The following is a 14899-nucleotide window of genomic DNA, read 5'->3' as shown; positions in this document are numbered from 1 at the left end:
TGAAATTATGGCAGTTATGGAAGCCTGGAGGTGTACATGGAGCAACAGACTTGAATGTGCATAAACTGATCACTGAAGGGGACTCCACAACTGGTGATCAAGTGATTGCTAAACATGGGGATTGATTTGTGGTTGTACAAAAATGAACTAAAAAAGTTTAAATGGTTAACCAGGGCATGGATGTAAGAATCCAGTAGGTGCAAAGAATGGCAAACAGCATGGCTGATACCTTAGCAAAACAAGGGATGGGAAGGGATCAAATATTTTGGGCTTAGTTGTAAAAGCGTAGTGGCATTTGGAAGACAAAATGGAAGGAGAGATGGAAAGACGTTTCACCCCAGTGACAAAATGGAAGAGGACTCTGAAAATCGAAGCCAAGGACTTCATCCTTGAGGAAGCCTGGATGAGAGGTCAAAGGACTCTGAACTCTGAAGATAAGAGAACTGAAGAGGGCAATGGTGCTGTTAGTTGGCAATGCAACTTTGTTGTTTCAAGACTTTCTGGAAAGGGCATTACAAGTGCAGAGGTTTAAGGACTGAAAGAAATCCTTAAATCTAGGAGACAGAAGTTATTACATAGAGAGGAAACAAAATAAAAAAGGAAGGTGCGTAGGGCTTTTTGAGTATTTTAGAAGAGGTTTGAAACAGCTGGTTTGCTTCCTAGAGGGTAAGAGAGGTGAAGGTTGGAATAAAGTTCTGGAAACAACTCAACAAATTGCCAGGAGATATGAAAAACAGTAAGAGACAAGGTGAAGGATGACGAAAAGGCAATTTCTGTTTGAGAGGAAGAAAGTATGGAACAGCTAGAAGATGGGGACAATGATGAAAATATCACATCGGCAAGCAATGTGATGTAGGACGGTTAATGGTCCTGCTAATGTGGGATGATTAATGGTCCTACTAATGTAGGACGGTTAACAGAAGAAATAGAGAGAGGGGAAAAAAGAGAGAACTTTATTTCTCTCTTTTTTCCCCTACAGAAAAAATGTAGGACGGTTAACAACCAGAATTCACTAAACCAATCTTTATTTCATCAAATCACTTTTCTTGAACTCCAATTACAATGTTTCTGTTTATAGACTCAATTTGTTAACTCGGATGTCCCTTTTCAGACTCCAATTTGGATTAGGAAATTGACCCAACACAACTCCTAAATGCTTTAAAACTAAGAAAAATCCATAACTAAACCTTTGGGACATAAAAATAAGGACTCCATCTCCTAAACAATTTTAATAACACTTTCTTAATCCTACTAAAACTACTTTAGTTTAAAGACATCAGAAATTATGAAAAATAGTAACCCACGAGGTTACTAAAAATAGTAATTAGAGGATTACTATATATAGAAAGCCCAACAGTTGCTATAAATAGTAATTTCAACATAGCAATAAAAATCTGAAAAAATAGAACCCTATTCTTAAGATACCCACAACTTGAAAATAGAAAACAGAAACAGTATCAATATTCTATATCCAAAATTTCTGAAATTGGTATAGGAATCAGAAAATCAGTTTGTTTCCCCATAAATTCCTTCCTCGCTTCTGTATGTGCATCACAACGTCTCTTCCAAGATTAAAAATAAAGCGGGGAATAAGAAATTTGGAGGTCTTGGTGTTGGAAACATCCAGAAGAGGAACGTGGCTCTTTTAGGGAAATGGTTATGGAGACTGCTGGCTGAAAAGGACAAGTTGTGGGCAAAGGTGGTTATTAGCATTCATGGGTTTGCGGCTAATGGATGGGATGCTGGACTGTGGAATAAGGCAACAGAGGTTCACCATGAATCAATTCATGATATTCTTCCAGTTTTCCTTCCCTTCGTCAGATACAACCTATGCTCGGGTAACCTTGTCAAATTCTGGGAACATGTGTGGTTGGGTGACCTCCTGTTGAAGGAACAATTTCCATCCCTTTTTAGACTTTCTATCTTTAAGGATGAGCCTGTGTCTTCCTTTTTGTTACCTTGTAGCTCAATTTCAGTCTATGCCTGGAACTTGAGGTTTAGAAGGAGTCTCAGGGAGGCTGAATTGAGCAGTGTTTCAGTCTTACTTCATTTTCTTGAACCCTTCAGAGTTGGATTGTCAGATTTGGTGTATTGATTCTTCTGGTTCCTTTTCTTGTGCTTCCTTCCTTTTCAGCTTTGACCCAATCTTCTGATAATTCAGTGTTGGCCTTTCCAGTGAAGGAGGTTTGGAACAAGCCTATTCCTTCTAGGGTATGTGGTTTCTGTTGGGCGGTTTTCTTGGGAAGAATTAATACTTGTGATCTTCAAAGAAAGAGACACAATTTTTGCCTCGGCTGATGGTGCGAGTAGCTACCACTTATTAATTTCCTGCACTTTTACTTTTTCTATGGTTTTTCTCTTTGTTCGGGTGCAGGTGGACCCCCCAGATTTTTTGATTCTTCCTTGCTGGAGAAAGAGGATGGGGAGAACCCTTTGGAGGTGTAGAAGTGTGGCAGTATGCTGGACAATATGGGAAGAAAGGAATCAAAGAACATTTTTAGACAAGGAAAGGAGCAAAGAAGCAATCATTGAAGCCATTACTATCAGAGTGATGCATTGCGTTAAATCCTTGAGAAGCTTCGATGACATTCCCACAAATGACTTGCTTAGAAAGTGGAGGGAGGTATCTTCTCTTCCAAGAACTATTATAATGCATGTTTGGTTCCCACCTCCTAGTTGGTTTATTAAAGCTGAATTTCGATGGTAGTAGTGAGGGGAATTTGAAGGGATAGGAAATCCATCACATGGACGCCCAAAGATTGCGGAATAAGGGGGCGAATTTCAAAAATTTTTCTCTCCCTTCAACTGGGAATCGAATTCCCTATTTAGAAAATCATATTTTCAAGGATCATTCTTGAACCATAAACTGAACCAGATCTGAACCAAAAGGAGTAGGGAGAGATAATACCTGATACAGAGAAGTAGTATCTCCCAATGGAGGTGTTCACGCCCAAGGAAGGATCCAAAATCTGCTCCCACTAAAGTTGGCGCAGTGCAGGGTGGAGAGGAATCAACAGTGTTCTTCCAAAAGAACTTGATCCTTCTCAAGAATCACTTGGACGGCTTGTGAATACAACTCCCACCAATCTTTTCTCCAAAAGATTGGAATCAAGATCCAATCTTGATTTCTCCCAAGAACTGGAGATCGAACTGCTGTAGGTGGCGGCTGCAGGAAGGAGGCGGCAAGAGAGTATTTGTAGGGTGCAGATTCTCTCTTCTGTGATTTCAGCTCTGAAGACAAGGATGTGAATTGCTTGCTTGTGTTGTTGTTGTCTAAAGGCTGCCGCCCCCTCTTTCTTTTATAGACTTAAAGGAATCAACTCCTAATCCCATTAGGAGTTGCTAACCCAAATCATATCTGGATTAGAAGTCCCTTTAAGATAAGGGATAACCCTTATTTTATCTGCAGATTAGATCAGCCATCTCCCAATCTAATTAGGAAGTTTCTAGATCTAAATCTCATTTAGATCTTGGACTCTCTAAGTGGATAGGGTGTGGGCCCAATCCTATCAGTTGATCTATCTCAGAATTCGCCCCTTAAGGCCCATTTAAGGTTATGTATTCATTTAGTCTTCCAAACTGCCGCCCAGTTGGGCTTCCTTGTATGGCGTGGGACCCAAACATTGATCTACACATCAGCCACATGGGTTCAGCCCAACCTTTGTTACAAGGCTTGGCCGAATACACTGTTATGGATAGTGCACCCCCTGAAACCCATCAGATGGGCTCTATGGGCCCAACACTTACCCTAAGTGGTCCTTGGGCCAAGCCACCTTGTAACACCCAGGGATTGTGGGCAGATGCAAGATTAGCCCATCAGGTATTATCCTCAATGGTTTTACACATAACCTCTCAGCCCATAATGATCATACACTGCCCGACAAGAGAGGACCTCTCCCTCGGCTGCAAGGAATAGTGTTGCACTCTCTCAAGTATGGATCCCGGGAATTAAAACCTTTTGCAAATCATTTCGAAACCATAATGTATATACTTTTATATCTCATATAAAATATATTTTGCAAAAAAAATCTCAACGATTGAAATTGGCTGCCGGCAGTCTTGGTTTCCATCAGTGAGAGTGCATCCCCGATCATTACCTTTGTCCGACAAAGGGGCTGATCTTGTCACTATGATCACCCACTCAGATGAATTCTCAGACTATCCCAACATACCTAGGTTTTGATCCCCGTTAAGGATCTCACTGATTGGTACATCAAAGACAGCCCAATCCGACACCTAGTGCAGTATCATAATCGAGTCTAGGGGTTGGGTGTAACTTTCTAGTTTTGCCCATCAATCTCCAAGGTCCAGGGCAATACTGGAAATTTGGTCCAGTTCAAAGATTCAATTAATCCCACACTGTATGTGCCTAGGGTCTCACCCTGGTAGCTGAGACAAGCCACCCCAACCGACTTGGTGGCACCACATTGTCAGTTTTGTCAGGATAGGTCTCCCCAGACCGACCCACTAACTGTGGACATTCTAAACTAACATGAGTCTCATTAAGTGTCCAGTTTAAGGGTATTACACAAAAACATACCAAGGGAACATGAATCAAATATGCACTTTTATTCATTTACAATAAACTCATAAATTACATCATTTTGATTGAAGCTAAGGGCATACAAAACTGTCTAACAGAATTTGGGCCCTCGCCCTTTAGGTATTGTAGATGTTTTCTTGAATGAGGAGGGAGGAGTTATTGCCCTTTACTTGGGGCCAATAGATGTGGGAGACTCCTTGAGGGATGGCCGAAATCTTTGCTGTGATGGAAGGGATCCAAAAATCCGAGGAGCTGAATATAAGAAGGTTGATCATAGAAAGGGATTCAAAGCTGGTAGTTAGTTGGCTGCAAAACGATGAGAGTAGCTGGTGGAAATTTATCAACAAAAGGAGGACGTTTAAGTTTTTAACAAAAGCTTTAAAGATCAAGTTGCAGTGGGTTAAAAGGAGTGCAAATGCCTTTGCTGATGTTTTGGCAAAGCAGGGGGTGGGAAGGGATCAACTCTTTTGGGCTGTTCTGTAATTGCTGTATGTTTTTGTCATCTTGGAGAGAATTAAAAGAGCTTCTCTCTCTTTGGGATGTTCACTTGAATCTTCTTCATTAATTAATGAAAATTTCTGGTTATTGATAAAAAAATCAAGCAGAAAAGGATTGTTAGGAACATAGATTCACCATGTTGGTGAAGAAAGAGACAAAGGAAATAGATTGTTGGGAACATAGATGGTTTGAATACCTTGACTGGATCATGGATATGGATGACGAATTTTTCTGGAAGTAGATATTTTTGGTAGAGAAAAAGAGCTTTTTGTTTGAAGAATGTAAAGGAGGAGAGGTGTTGAAGATTGAGGAGAAAGGGAGATCCATGGTTTTCTTGTCTCAAGATGTGGATCTTGAAACGTTGGAAGGTGTGGCCAATGTGGCAAAGTGGACACCTTCTTGTAATGAAATTTCAATCTCTGAAGGAAGTACGATGCTGAAGATTTTTGGACTTCCTTTCAACTTGTGGCTGGATCATGTCTTCGATAAGATAGCAATGATATGAGGAGTTTTGGAAGATCGCATGATTGGTCTTCATGCAGCGAAGATTAAAGTTTCTGGTGCTGAACTGGATAGGATCCCTCGTATGATCTCTACGTTGAAGGAAAATGATGGAAACTCTGGGTGGTAGTGGAAGCTGAAGCGGTTTTGTGGTATGGAAGGAGAGAGGTTGAAGACGATGCCGACAGGGCTTGGTAGAACCCATGTGGCACAAGCAGAGTGGAAGGAGATGGGGAAAAGGAAGAAAATGAAAGGGTTTTTGATATTAAAAGTTCAATGATGAATAAATTCACATTCAATGTGGAGATAGGGGAGTTTCGGAAAGGGGGAAAAGAAGACGAGCAGACTTCTCAGGAGAGAGAGGGTATTTTACAATTGGTAAGGAATGTCCTTAGCTGCCCAACACGTGATTCTCTTGGGGAGCACATGGGTGAAAAAGCGGGAGATGATCTGGGTGGGAAACAGATGGGCTTTGGGTAGGGTTCTAATGATGAATCCACGAGTTTCAAGTCTTTTGATTCTGGGCCGAAAAGTGGTTCCAGTAACGAAGGTAGACTTGCTCAAAATATTGGGAGGTGTACTGGGGTCGAGCCATTTGAGGGTTACAAATTTTGTGAGCCGAAGAATTCGACTTTGAGGCGAACAGGATGGTGAATGTGTTGGCCAACCAGATGGTACAGTGATTGAGATGAACCAATAGAGAAGGAAGTTACTGAAGAGGCAATCGGTGATGTCGAAGGTTTTGGTTGGGAAGGTCGACTGGGGTGATAAAAGGCAGGCGGAAGAGAAGGAAGATGTTCAAGTGGAATCTGAAGTTAGTTTGTTTCAATAGGAAAAAGAGGAGGATGAGGAAGATTTGTTGGGCACCAAGGATGGTAAAGGAGAACATTTGGAAAGGATAGAGGGAGTGGTTTGGGGAGAGCAAGAAGTGGTAGTGGAAGAAGAGAATGGGGGAGACACTAGAAGATTGTTCTCAAAAAGCAGATAAGAAGAGTCATTGAGTGGGAGTCTTGGTTGGGTATGGGTAGTAGGGGTTGGTTTCTAGAGGGTGTCAATGTTGGGGTTGTAGGGTCTGGTTTTTCCTTAGTGTTGCAGTGTGTGTGTGTGTGTGTGTGTGGGTGTGCGTTTCATTTGTAGCTGGGTAAAGGATTCTTGTTTGGGGTGGTTTTTTGGGCTTGGGGTCTCTTTACTTGGGTCTCTGTTTTGCTTCCCTGAGGGTGATTGCTTATAACCTTCCTTGTTATTGTTTTTTTTTTTAACATTTTTTTTTTTATTTTATCTTCAAAAATAAGAAAGAGAATGAGGGAGTGACTCTTCTAACTTTGCCAGGAAGTAATGGAAGCAAAACCACTGAAGAGGGGGAGAACAGAAAGGGAGATGAGGAGAATGGGACTGAAGGGGCAAAGGAAACAAGAGATGTGGAAGAGCTGTGGGGGAACAGAGGAGAAGGTGACAGAGGTGTAGAATAGGAGAAAGGAGGGAGAAAGAATTAGGGTTTGAGGAAGAGGGAAGTGAAGGTGAAGAAGGTATCACTGGGGGGGGGGGAGGTTAAAACATATAAAAGGAAAAAGTATTGAGCTTTCCCATTAGAGGAGAACAGAGAGGAGGGGATGGAAGCAGAATCGTGGGAGCAAAATGAGTCTGAACCAATGATTGATGAGACCCATATGGTAGAGAAGACTGTTGACATCAAGGAAGTGGTGAATAGGGGAGTAGAAGTTAGCAAAATTTTGGGTCTGTTTTTTCTTGGAGAGGAGGAATTCGCAAAAGAAACTTTCAGGTCTGTGGAGGATACAATCGGGAAGAATGAAGGTATAGTAGCTCCAGTGGTTTACTGTAATTGAGATAACAAGTTAAGAGGTGGAAGTGATTGCATGCGGTTGCGGGGACATCTCAAAGAAGCCAGAAGAAGATATCGAGGGGGTGGTGGTTGTAGATAGAGGTCAGAAATCAGCGGGAAGTCTGAAGAAGCTATGGGAGCTCTAAATGCAGCTAGGAGATTCAAAACTCAAAAGATAAAAGAATGCAACAGCAGAAATCTCTAAGGTTTTCACAAGGTTAAAAGGTGGTCTATTTGGTGTGGGTTCTAACAAACTCGTCAAAAAGCTCAAAAGAATAGTCAAAAGATGACAACAAGATTGTACACAAAAAACTGAGAAGAGTTAAGATGTTTGAAGATTTGTTTTGTGGGTTTGGGTGTCTTGCTTGGGTATTTGGTGGGCATAGGGCTGGTTTGATGTTCTGGGTTCTTTTTGTCATTTTTTGTGTTGTATTTTATTGTCATGTGTTAAGGGGTTTTCATTATTTAGGTCTTGCTTGGGTGATTGCTTGTTACCTTCCTTGTATCTTTTTATTCCAATAAAGTTTTTTCTTTTATCTTCAAAAAAAAAAAAAAAAAAAGAAAGGGACAAAGGATTGAAATGTAGTGGGCAATGCCATTAGAGAGAAGTTACAGACGAACGGCACTCTACTCATAGCTCTGTTTGGCAGAAACAAGGTGATTCTGGATATAAGGGATGATACACAAGTAGACAGAGCCACAATGGTTGATTCAAAGACAAAAAATAAGAAGAAATGAGTTTTTATGGTTTCTTGGGTGTAGAGAGACTGGGCTGAATGGGCTGTGGTACTTGTTTATGTTTTAAGTAGCATTATGTTTACATTTATGTGTTAATGGGCCTGTTATTGTTTTGTGTTTCTTTTAAGTTATTTAAGTTTTGGCTGCCCACTTAAGGGCAAAGATGTAATTGGTCATAATTAAGTGAGTTTAATAAAAAGATTAGAGAGAGAAAGAGAGAGAGGAGGAATTCGTTGAACTCTCTTCTCCTTTCTCTTCTTCTCCATCGTCTTATTCTGCTGTAATCACCTCTTTTTCTCCTTTTTACTGCTGTAATCAGGTTTAATTATCAGATTTGAAGGACAGTTTTACATCTTGGTAGCAGAGCAGGTTTCCCTCTTCCTTTTATCTTTTCTTTTCCCATACACCCTTTTATTAGAAGAGTGTATGGAGAGATAAGCTTATGATCATACAGAGGACTGTTTGCCTAGTTGGTAGAGGGTTTGGAGAGTCAAAGTCTGGCCGAATAGTGTCAAGAAGTGGAGCTGTTATTTTTCTGCCCAAAACCTTAGCCGACTAGAGAGATTTCAAAATATAGGATGAGGAGAAGGATTGGGTGTGCGCTTAGGGCTTGGGAGGTCTCTTTTAATCCCTAGAAGGGGGCGTTTGAGGTTTGAAGAAGGTTGGGAAGCTCTGGTAGGAGCGGCCTCCTTTTCTCTCTTTCTCCCATTGTGCCGAGTGCAATGAAACTTTAGTTTTTGAACCTTTTGGTACTGAGCTGACCTCAGTTAGGTCCATAAAGAGTGAAAAATCTTTTTTTTTTTTTTTTTTCGTTTGATTGATGGAGCAGTCTAGAAGTGAAATGAAGTAGATTCCAGTATCTAGGGTTGGACCGATAGATTCCTTTTTGAGTGGAGTGACTACAATTAAACTAGATGGAACCAATTTTCTAGCATGGACATAATCTATATGGATTTATGTTTGTAGTAGAGGTAAATTGGTGTATCTCATAGGCAGTGAGGAGAAACCTGTAGAGATGGACCCTACATATGAGAAATGGATGTAGGAGAACTACACCGTGATTGGGTGGTAAGGAGAAACCTTCCTATTGCCCTTCGCAAAGGCAAGCGGAAGTGTACAACACATTGTATCTCCAAACACCTATCCTACAACCTTCTTTTCTCAACCTATTATTCTTTCCTTGCCTCCGTTATTACACGTGATTCCTAAGTCTGTACCAGAAGCCTTATCCAAACCAGAATGGAGGGATGCTATGATGATTGAGCTAGATGCTTTACATAAGAACCATACATGGGATATTGTGGACTTGCCTAAGGGGAAGGAACTAGTTGGTTGTAAATGGGTGTTTACTATTGAGTATCATTCTGATGGTACTGTTGAGAGCTTTAAGGCTCGATTGGCTGTTAAGGGCTACACCCAGATGTATGGTGTTGATTACCTTGAAACCTTTTCTCATGTGGCTAAAATGACTTCAGTTCGAGTTTTGTTATCTCTAGCTGCTACCTTTGATTGGTCCCTTCATCAATTTGATGTTAAAAATGCCTTTTTGAATGGAGACCTACATGAAGAGGTCTATATGTTTTTATGTCTAGGAGTGTATGGGAAGGAAATGCAAGGGAATGTGTGTAAATTGAAGAAGTCCTTTTATGGTCTCAAATAGTCTCCTAGAGCTTGGTTTGAGAGATTCAGAGCTACCCTTGTTTCTTTTGGTTATACACAAACTCAATCTTGACATACTTTATTTGTGAAGAGAAGTAATTCCTTGGTCACCTTCTTGATTGTTTATGTTGATGACATTGTGGTTATTGGTAATGACACCTAGAAAGTGGTTAAGCTAAAAAGGTTTTTTATCACTAAGTTTGAGATCAAAGATTTGGGAGATATTATATATTTTTTCGGAATTGAAGTTGCTAGATCTAAGGATGGTATCTTCATTTCTCAGCGCAAGTATGTCCTTGATCTTCTTGTAGAAACTGGTAAATTTGGTACTAAGCTGGCCTCCACCCCTATAGACTTAAATCACAAGTTGTCTGCTACTAATGGTGAATTGTTGTATGATAGGGGAGTGTTCTAGAGACTACTTGGGAAGTTGCTATATCTCTGTTTGACTCAGCCAGATATTTCTATGTAGTGTGTCATTAGTTAGTTTATGCATTCTCCTAGAGACACACATTTAGCTGTTGTAGAAAGAGTTTTATGTTACTTGAAAGGCACTCCAAGGAAGGTATCCTTTTTATCAAACATGGACACATGGAGTTGGAAGTATACACTGATGCTGACTGGGCCGATGTATTGATGATAGGAGATCCACCTTAGGATACTGTGCTTTGGTTGCAGGGAATATTGTCTCATGGAGGAGTAAGAATTAGTCTATAGTAGCTAGGTCTTTAGCTAAAGCAAAGTACTGGGCAATGGCGGATGGAGTGTTAGAATTATTGTGGCTAAGATCACTTTTGGGAGAGTTGGGTATTGACTGTGAGAAGCCAATGATACTTTATTGTGACAATCAGGCAACAATCAACATTACACATAATCCCATCCAGCATGATAGAAATAAGCACATAGAGGTTGACAAACACTTTAAATGGGAAAGAGTTGCTTTAGGGGAAGTTTGCTTGCCATTCATTACTTCAGAGGAGTAGTTGGTCTTGACCAAGGGTGTTCCAAAAGGAAAATTAACTCACTATATAAGCAAGTTGGGCATGATTGACATCTCTTCTCAGCTTCAGGGGGAGAGTAGAGAGATTGGGCCAAATGGGCCCTAGTACTCGTTTATCTTTTAAGTAGCATTATGTTTACATTTATGTGTTAATGGGCCTTTTTCATTGTGGGCCTGTTATTATTTTGTGTTTATTTTAAGTTATTTAAGTGTTGGCCACCCACTTAAGGCCAGAGATGTAATTAGTCATAGTTAAGTGAGTTTAAGAGAGAAAGGAGGAATCTATCGGACTCTCTTCTCCTTTCTCTTCTTCTTTTCCATCTTCTTCTTCCTTTTGTTGTAATCACCTCTTTTTCTCCTTTTTACTGCTGTAATCAAGTTTAACTATCATATTTGAAGGACAATTTTACATCTTTTGGGGAGATGGAGTGCTAGTGGGATTTGGATCGTTGGGTGATATGGGATGATCAGGTTGGGGTTTGGGGGTCTCTCTCGTTGTCATGGTGTTTTTATTTTGGGTTGCAGGGGTGGTCATTTGTAGAGTATATTAGAAGGGTTTGGGCTTTGTAACTTGTGGCTGTCCATTAACTTGGGTTATGTCTTATCACCTATCTTGTATACTTTCTTTTCTTTTAATGATTTTTTTATTAAAAGAATACATATATTGACCAAGGTTTAAAATTTCGATATGATACACCCGATACGGGGTGTATCGTATTGTATCTTTGAAAAACAGGTATGAGATACACATGGAAATAGGGCGTCTCATCTTTTTTCATGCGTATCGGACCTGTATCGAGGCATATTGGAGGCGTATCGGGGGTGTATCGGTAGCGTATTGATGAAAGCCTCATACGTAGAGTGCTAGATTTGCTAAAATTTGCAAGAAACAAGTGTTAATCATTATTTTTTTTAAGATTTTTCAAAATTTGAAAAATAATGGAAAAAATAGGTTCATTTTTTTTTCAAATTTTTATGTTGATCTACATTTCTTACATGTTTAAATTTATGATTTCTTTTTACATTGTGATTTCTTTTTTTATCTTGTGATTCCTTTTTTTTCTTGAATGTTTAAATTTATGTTGATCTACATTTCTTACATTCAAAATCACCATTTTTTTGTGTTATCAGTAGATTTATGGAAATTTCATAAAGATACTTGGGGAAAATATAAATTAACAAAAAGTTTGAAAATATAATTTTTCTCTGCTTATAAAGACTAAATTAGTTTTATATCTATGGATTTATCTATCTTATCCATAGAGCAATTGAAATTTCTTCTGTATTTTTTTTTATTTTTTATAATTTAAGAATTAAAATATAATATAATTAATTATATTTTATCATTTAATCACAACAATTGAATATATTATAATTCTATGGATGATCTATCATATCCACAGACCAATTGAAATTTCTTTTTTAATAATTGTTTTTTATTTTTATATTTTAGAAATAATAAATAAATAAATAAATAAATAATTATATTTTATCATTTGATCACAATGATTGAATATATTATAATTTTATGGATTATCTATCATATCCACAAAGCAATTGAATTTTCTTCTTTAATAATTATTTTTTGAATATATTATATAATGTTTTTTTTTATAATTTTTGGAAATAAATAACCAATAATAATTATTAATTATATTTTCACATAGAAGTTGTGCCAATGCATGTTTTATGGTTGGATAGGAGAGTTGGGTTTTTCCCATCACATAAAATATTAAAACTTAAGAATTATAATTTATAAATTATAGTTAAGCATAGGATTTTTAATGAAATTATAATTAACTATAATATATTTCTTCATGAAACCATTAAAATATATTAATTTATTGTATATACACCTCATTGAGGTCTTATATTTAGTGGTGTTGATGTATTTTTATGATTTATTAAAGTATTTATAGTGTATCTATGCATATCTTAGTTTTTCTCCAATACGCATGCGTATCCAAGGCGTATCCCAATACGTCTCTTAAAATTGCCTTTCCGATACACTTGGCATTTCCAATTCTTTGAACCTTGATATTGACAGATGTGTCTCTTTGTTTCATAAAAGTCCATTAATGACAATTATGCCCTTATATCTTAAAATTTAAACCTTTAAAATTTTCTTTTAACATCTTCACTTTTATGGTTACAACAATATTTTCTTCATGCTTTACATACTCCTGGATTTGTGCCTTAGCTCCTCAATCTGAACTCTTTATGTAAGCATTTGAAGTCATGAGCTTTTCAAAGGGCCTCTTGTTCCTTTTAACCACTTCTGGTTGAATTTTCAGGCATATTGTAAGGCATCGATAAATACTATGTGTTTTGGGTAAGGCCTTGATATGATTTCTAGGTACAATAATTCTAGGAAAAGTATAATAAAATCAGATTGTTTTGACAACTTCATGCTTTTTAGAACTTAGAAGCTAGGGACTTATATATGTCATCCACGTGCAATGAATGAACTATTAGCAAGTTTGAATGTAATACTAACATTTGTTTTGAGGCATGGTCTTGTCATTATTACAAGTCATGACATCCCATTTACTGTTCAGGTATCAAATGTTATGTGGAGCTTTTGGTAAACTGGAGGGCAATGGGATTAGGTTTTTCTGTTATTTCTTTCTGGATAAACTGAACCTTCATGTTTCTTGTTTTACTGGATATACTATTTCCTTTCTTTCAGAATTATCTGCATTTTCTACCATGTTATGCAGTAGCATTTGGAATGAGAAGAGAAATTTAGTTCTGGCATTTAAAAGGGACTGTTCAGGTAATTAAAGAAGGCATTTTACCATTGTGAAGCATCAAATAAAAACACTGTTACTTGGTCACAAAACTCTTCTTTCAACTTTTTAACAAGAGAAAGGGAAAAATTCCTTTTCAGAAGAACACTTATTGCACTATTTTTTCTAATATCACTGTTTTCTAGGTCTTCAAAAGGAAATTTTCTGTTGTCTCCTTGTGCTTTGGGTGACAATAGTAAAAAAGCTTATCAAAATGAATGCTAATTTCACAGGAAATAAGTTTGGAAGCTTCTTGAGGGCTGAGTTGTATTGTCATTTAAGGGGCTGAAGCTGATATATTCTCTTTATTGGTGAGGGTGGAGGAGATCAAATGTGGTTATAGGGTGGATAAGGGATGGTGGAGTGGGTCATTGGGTGCTAAATCATCTTATCAGTTAGCTTAAATCTTTGGTTTCCAAAGGAACATCATATTCCATTATATCCAGAAATCTGATTACTTGTTGGCAGACATGGTAGCTGTGGATGGAGTGGGCAGGAGTGAGCTTCATTAGGACATAGGCCTCCTCAGGTAGATTGTCCTGTGGTCCATGTATCTGTCATGCCGTGTTAGACTGAAGTATTTGGCTTTGGATCTTGATCGCCTTGTTCTGATGATTTTGCATTCTTCTTTCCTTTCTCTGCTTTTTATCACTAATATAGTTTTTTGTTATCTATAAGAAAAAGAATACTATTGATCAAAACAATAAGAAAAAATTGTAAGCAATTTATCCTGATTTTGGAGTTATAATCATTAGAGTGGCCACTGATTACCAATTTATACTCTTTTTGGCTTCTTATGTTTTTTTCTGACAAGTATTTTATGCCTTCTTATGTTTCCCTCAATTATATCCTGCTTAACTTACTTTTCATTTTTTCTTACTTTTCATTTTTCTATTGTTTTTTCTTTTCAGGCACTCCCTTATGGTAAATTACCTAGCCCTTTTAACAATTGTACAGAGATTCTACATGTTCCAATTCCATTTGCATCAGATGAAAGGTTGGTTTCCCCTTGACTTAAATTTATTAGCTCTCTCTCTCTCTCATACACAAGCACCCCCAAGCACACAAAGCTCAATACCTAAAAAAAGAACATGTTTTTTTTTTTTAATAAGTGGATTTTATTAATCAATGAATGAAAGCATTACAAGCATCCATAGGAGAGACATGAGATGCAACCTCTCACTTCATAAAAAAGAATATGTTGTCTGAAAGTAACTTGGGTTATTTAATCTCAGAACTGTTCAAGTAAAAGGAGAGAGTACCAGTTTGAATAGAAGAAGAAGAAGATTCAGAGAGAAGAATATGAAGTGGAAAAAAGAGAGCAACTTCCA

At 38.0% G+C, this 14899-nt stretch overlaps 1 protein-coding gene across 3 annotated transcripts in view; it reads left to right on the top strand.

Annotated features, from left to right (window-relative positions):
* Positions 1 to 14899, top strand: part of LOC148871486 (Spc97 / Spc98 family of spindle pole body (SBP) component) — a 96315-nt gene that overhangs the window by 30714 nt on the left and 50702 nt on the right. For all 3 annotated transcript variants that reach the window (XR_016106660.1, XM_088967791.1, XM_088967792.1), the window contains one exon: positions 14480 to 14565. Coding sequence is in view for 2 of the 3 variants with exons in the window: in XM_088967791.1 (XP_088823917.1) it covers positions 14480 to 14565 (86 nt within the window). In the remaining variant the exon portion in view is untranslated. The remainder of the gene's footprint in view (positions 1 to 14479; positions 14566 to 14899) is intronic.

The sequence above is a fragment of the Nelumbo lutea genome, chromosome 2, assembly GCF_056320005.1.
Source record: "Nelumbo lutea isolate HS-2025 chromosome 2, American lotus-T2T, whole genome shotgun sequence".
Lineage (NCBI taxonomy): Eukaryota > Viridiplantae > Streptophyta > Magnoliopsida > Proteales > Nelumbonaceae > Nelumbo > Nelumbo lutea.
Note: the sequence above shows the minus strand (reverse complement) of the source record. Positions and strands in the feature narration are given on the sequence as shown.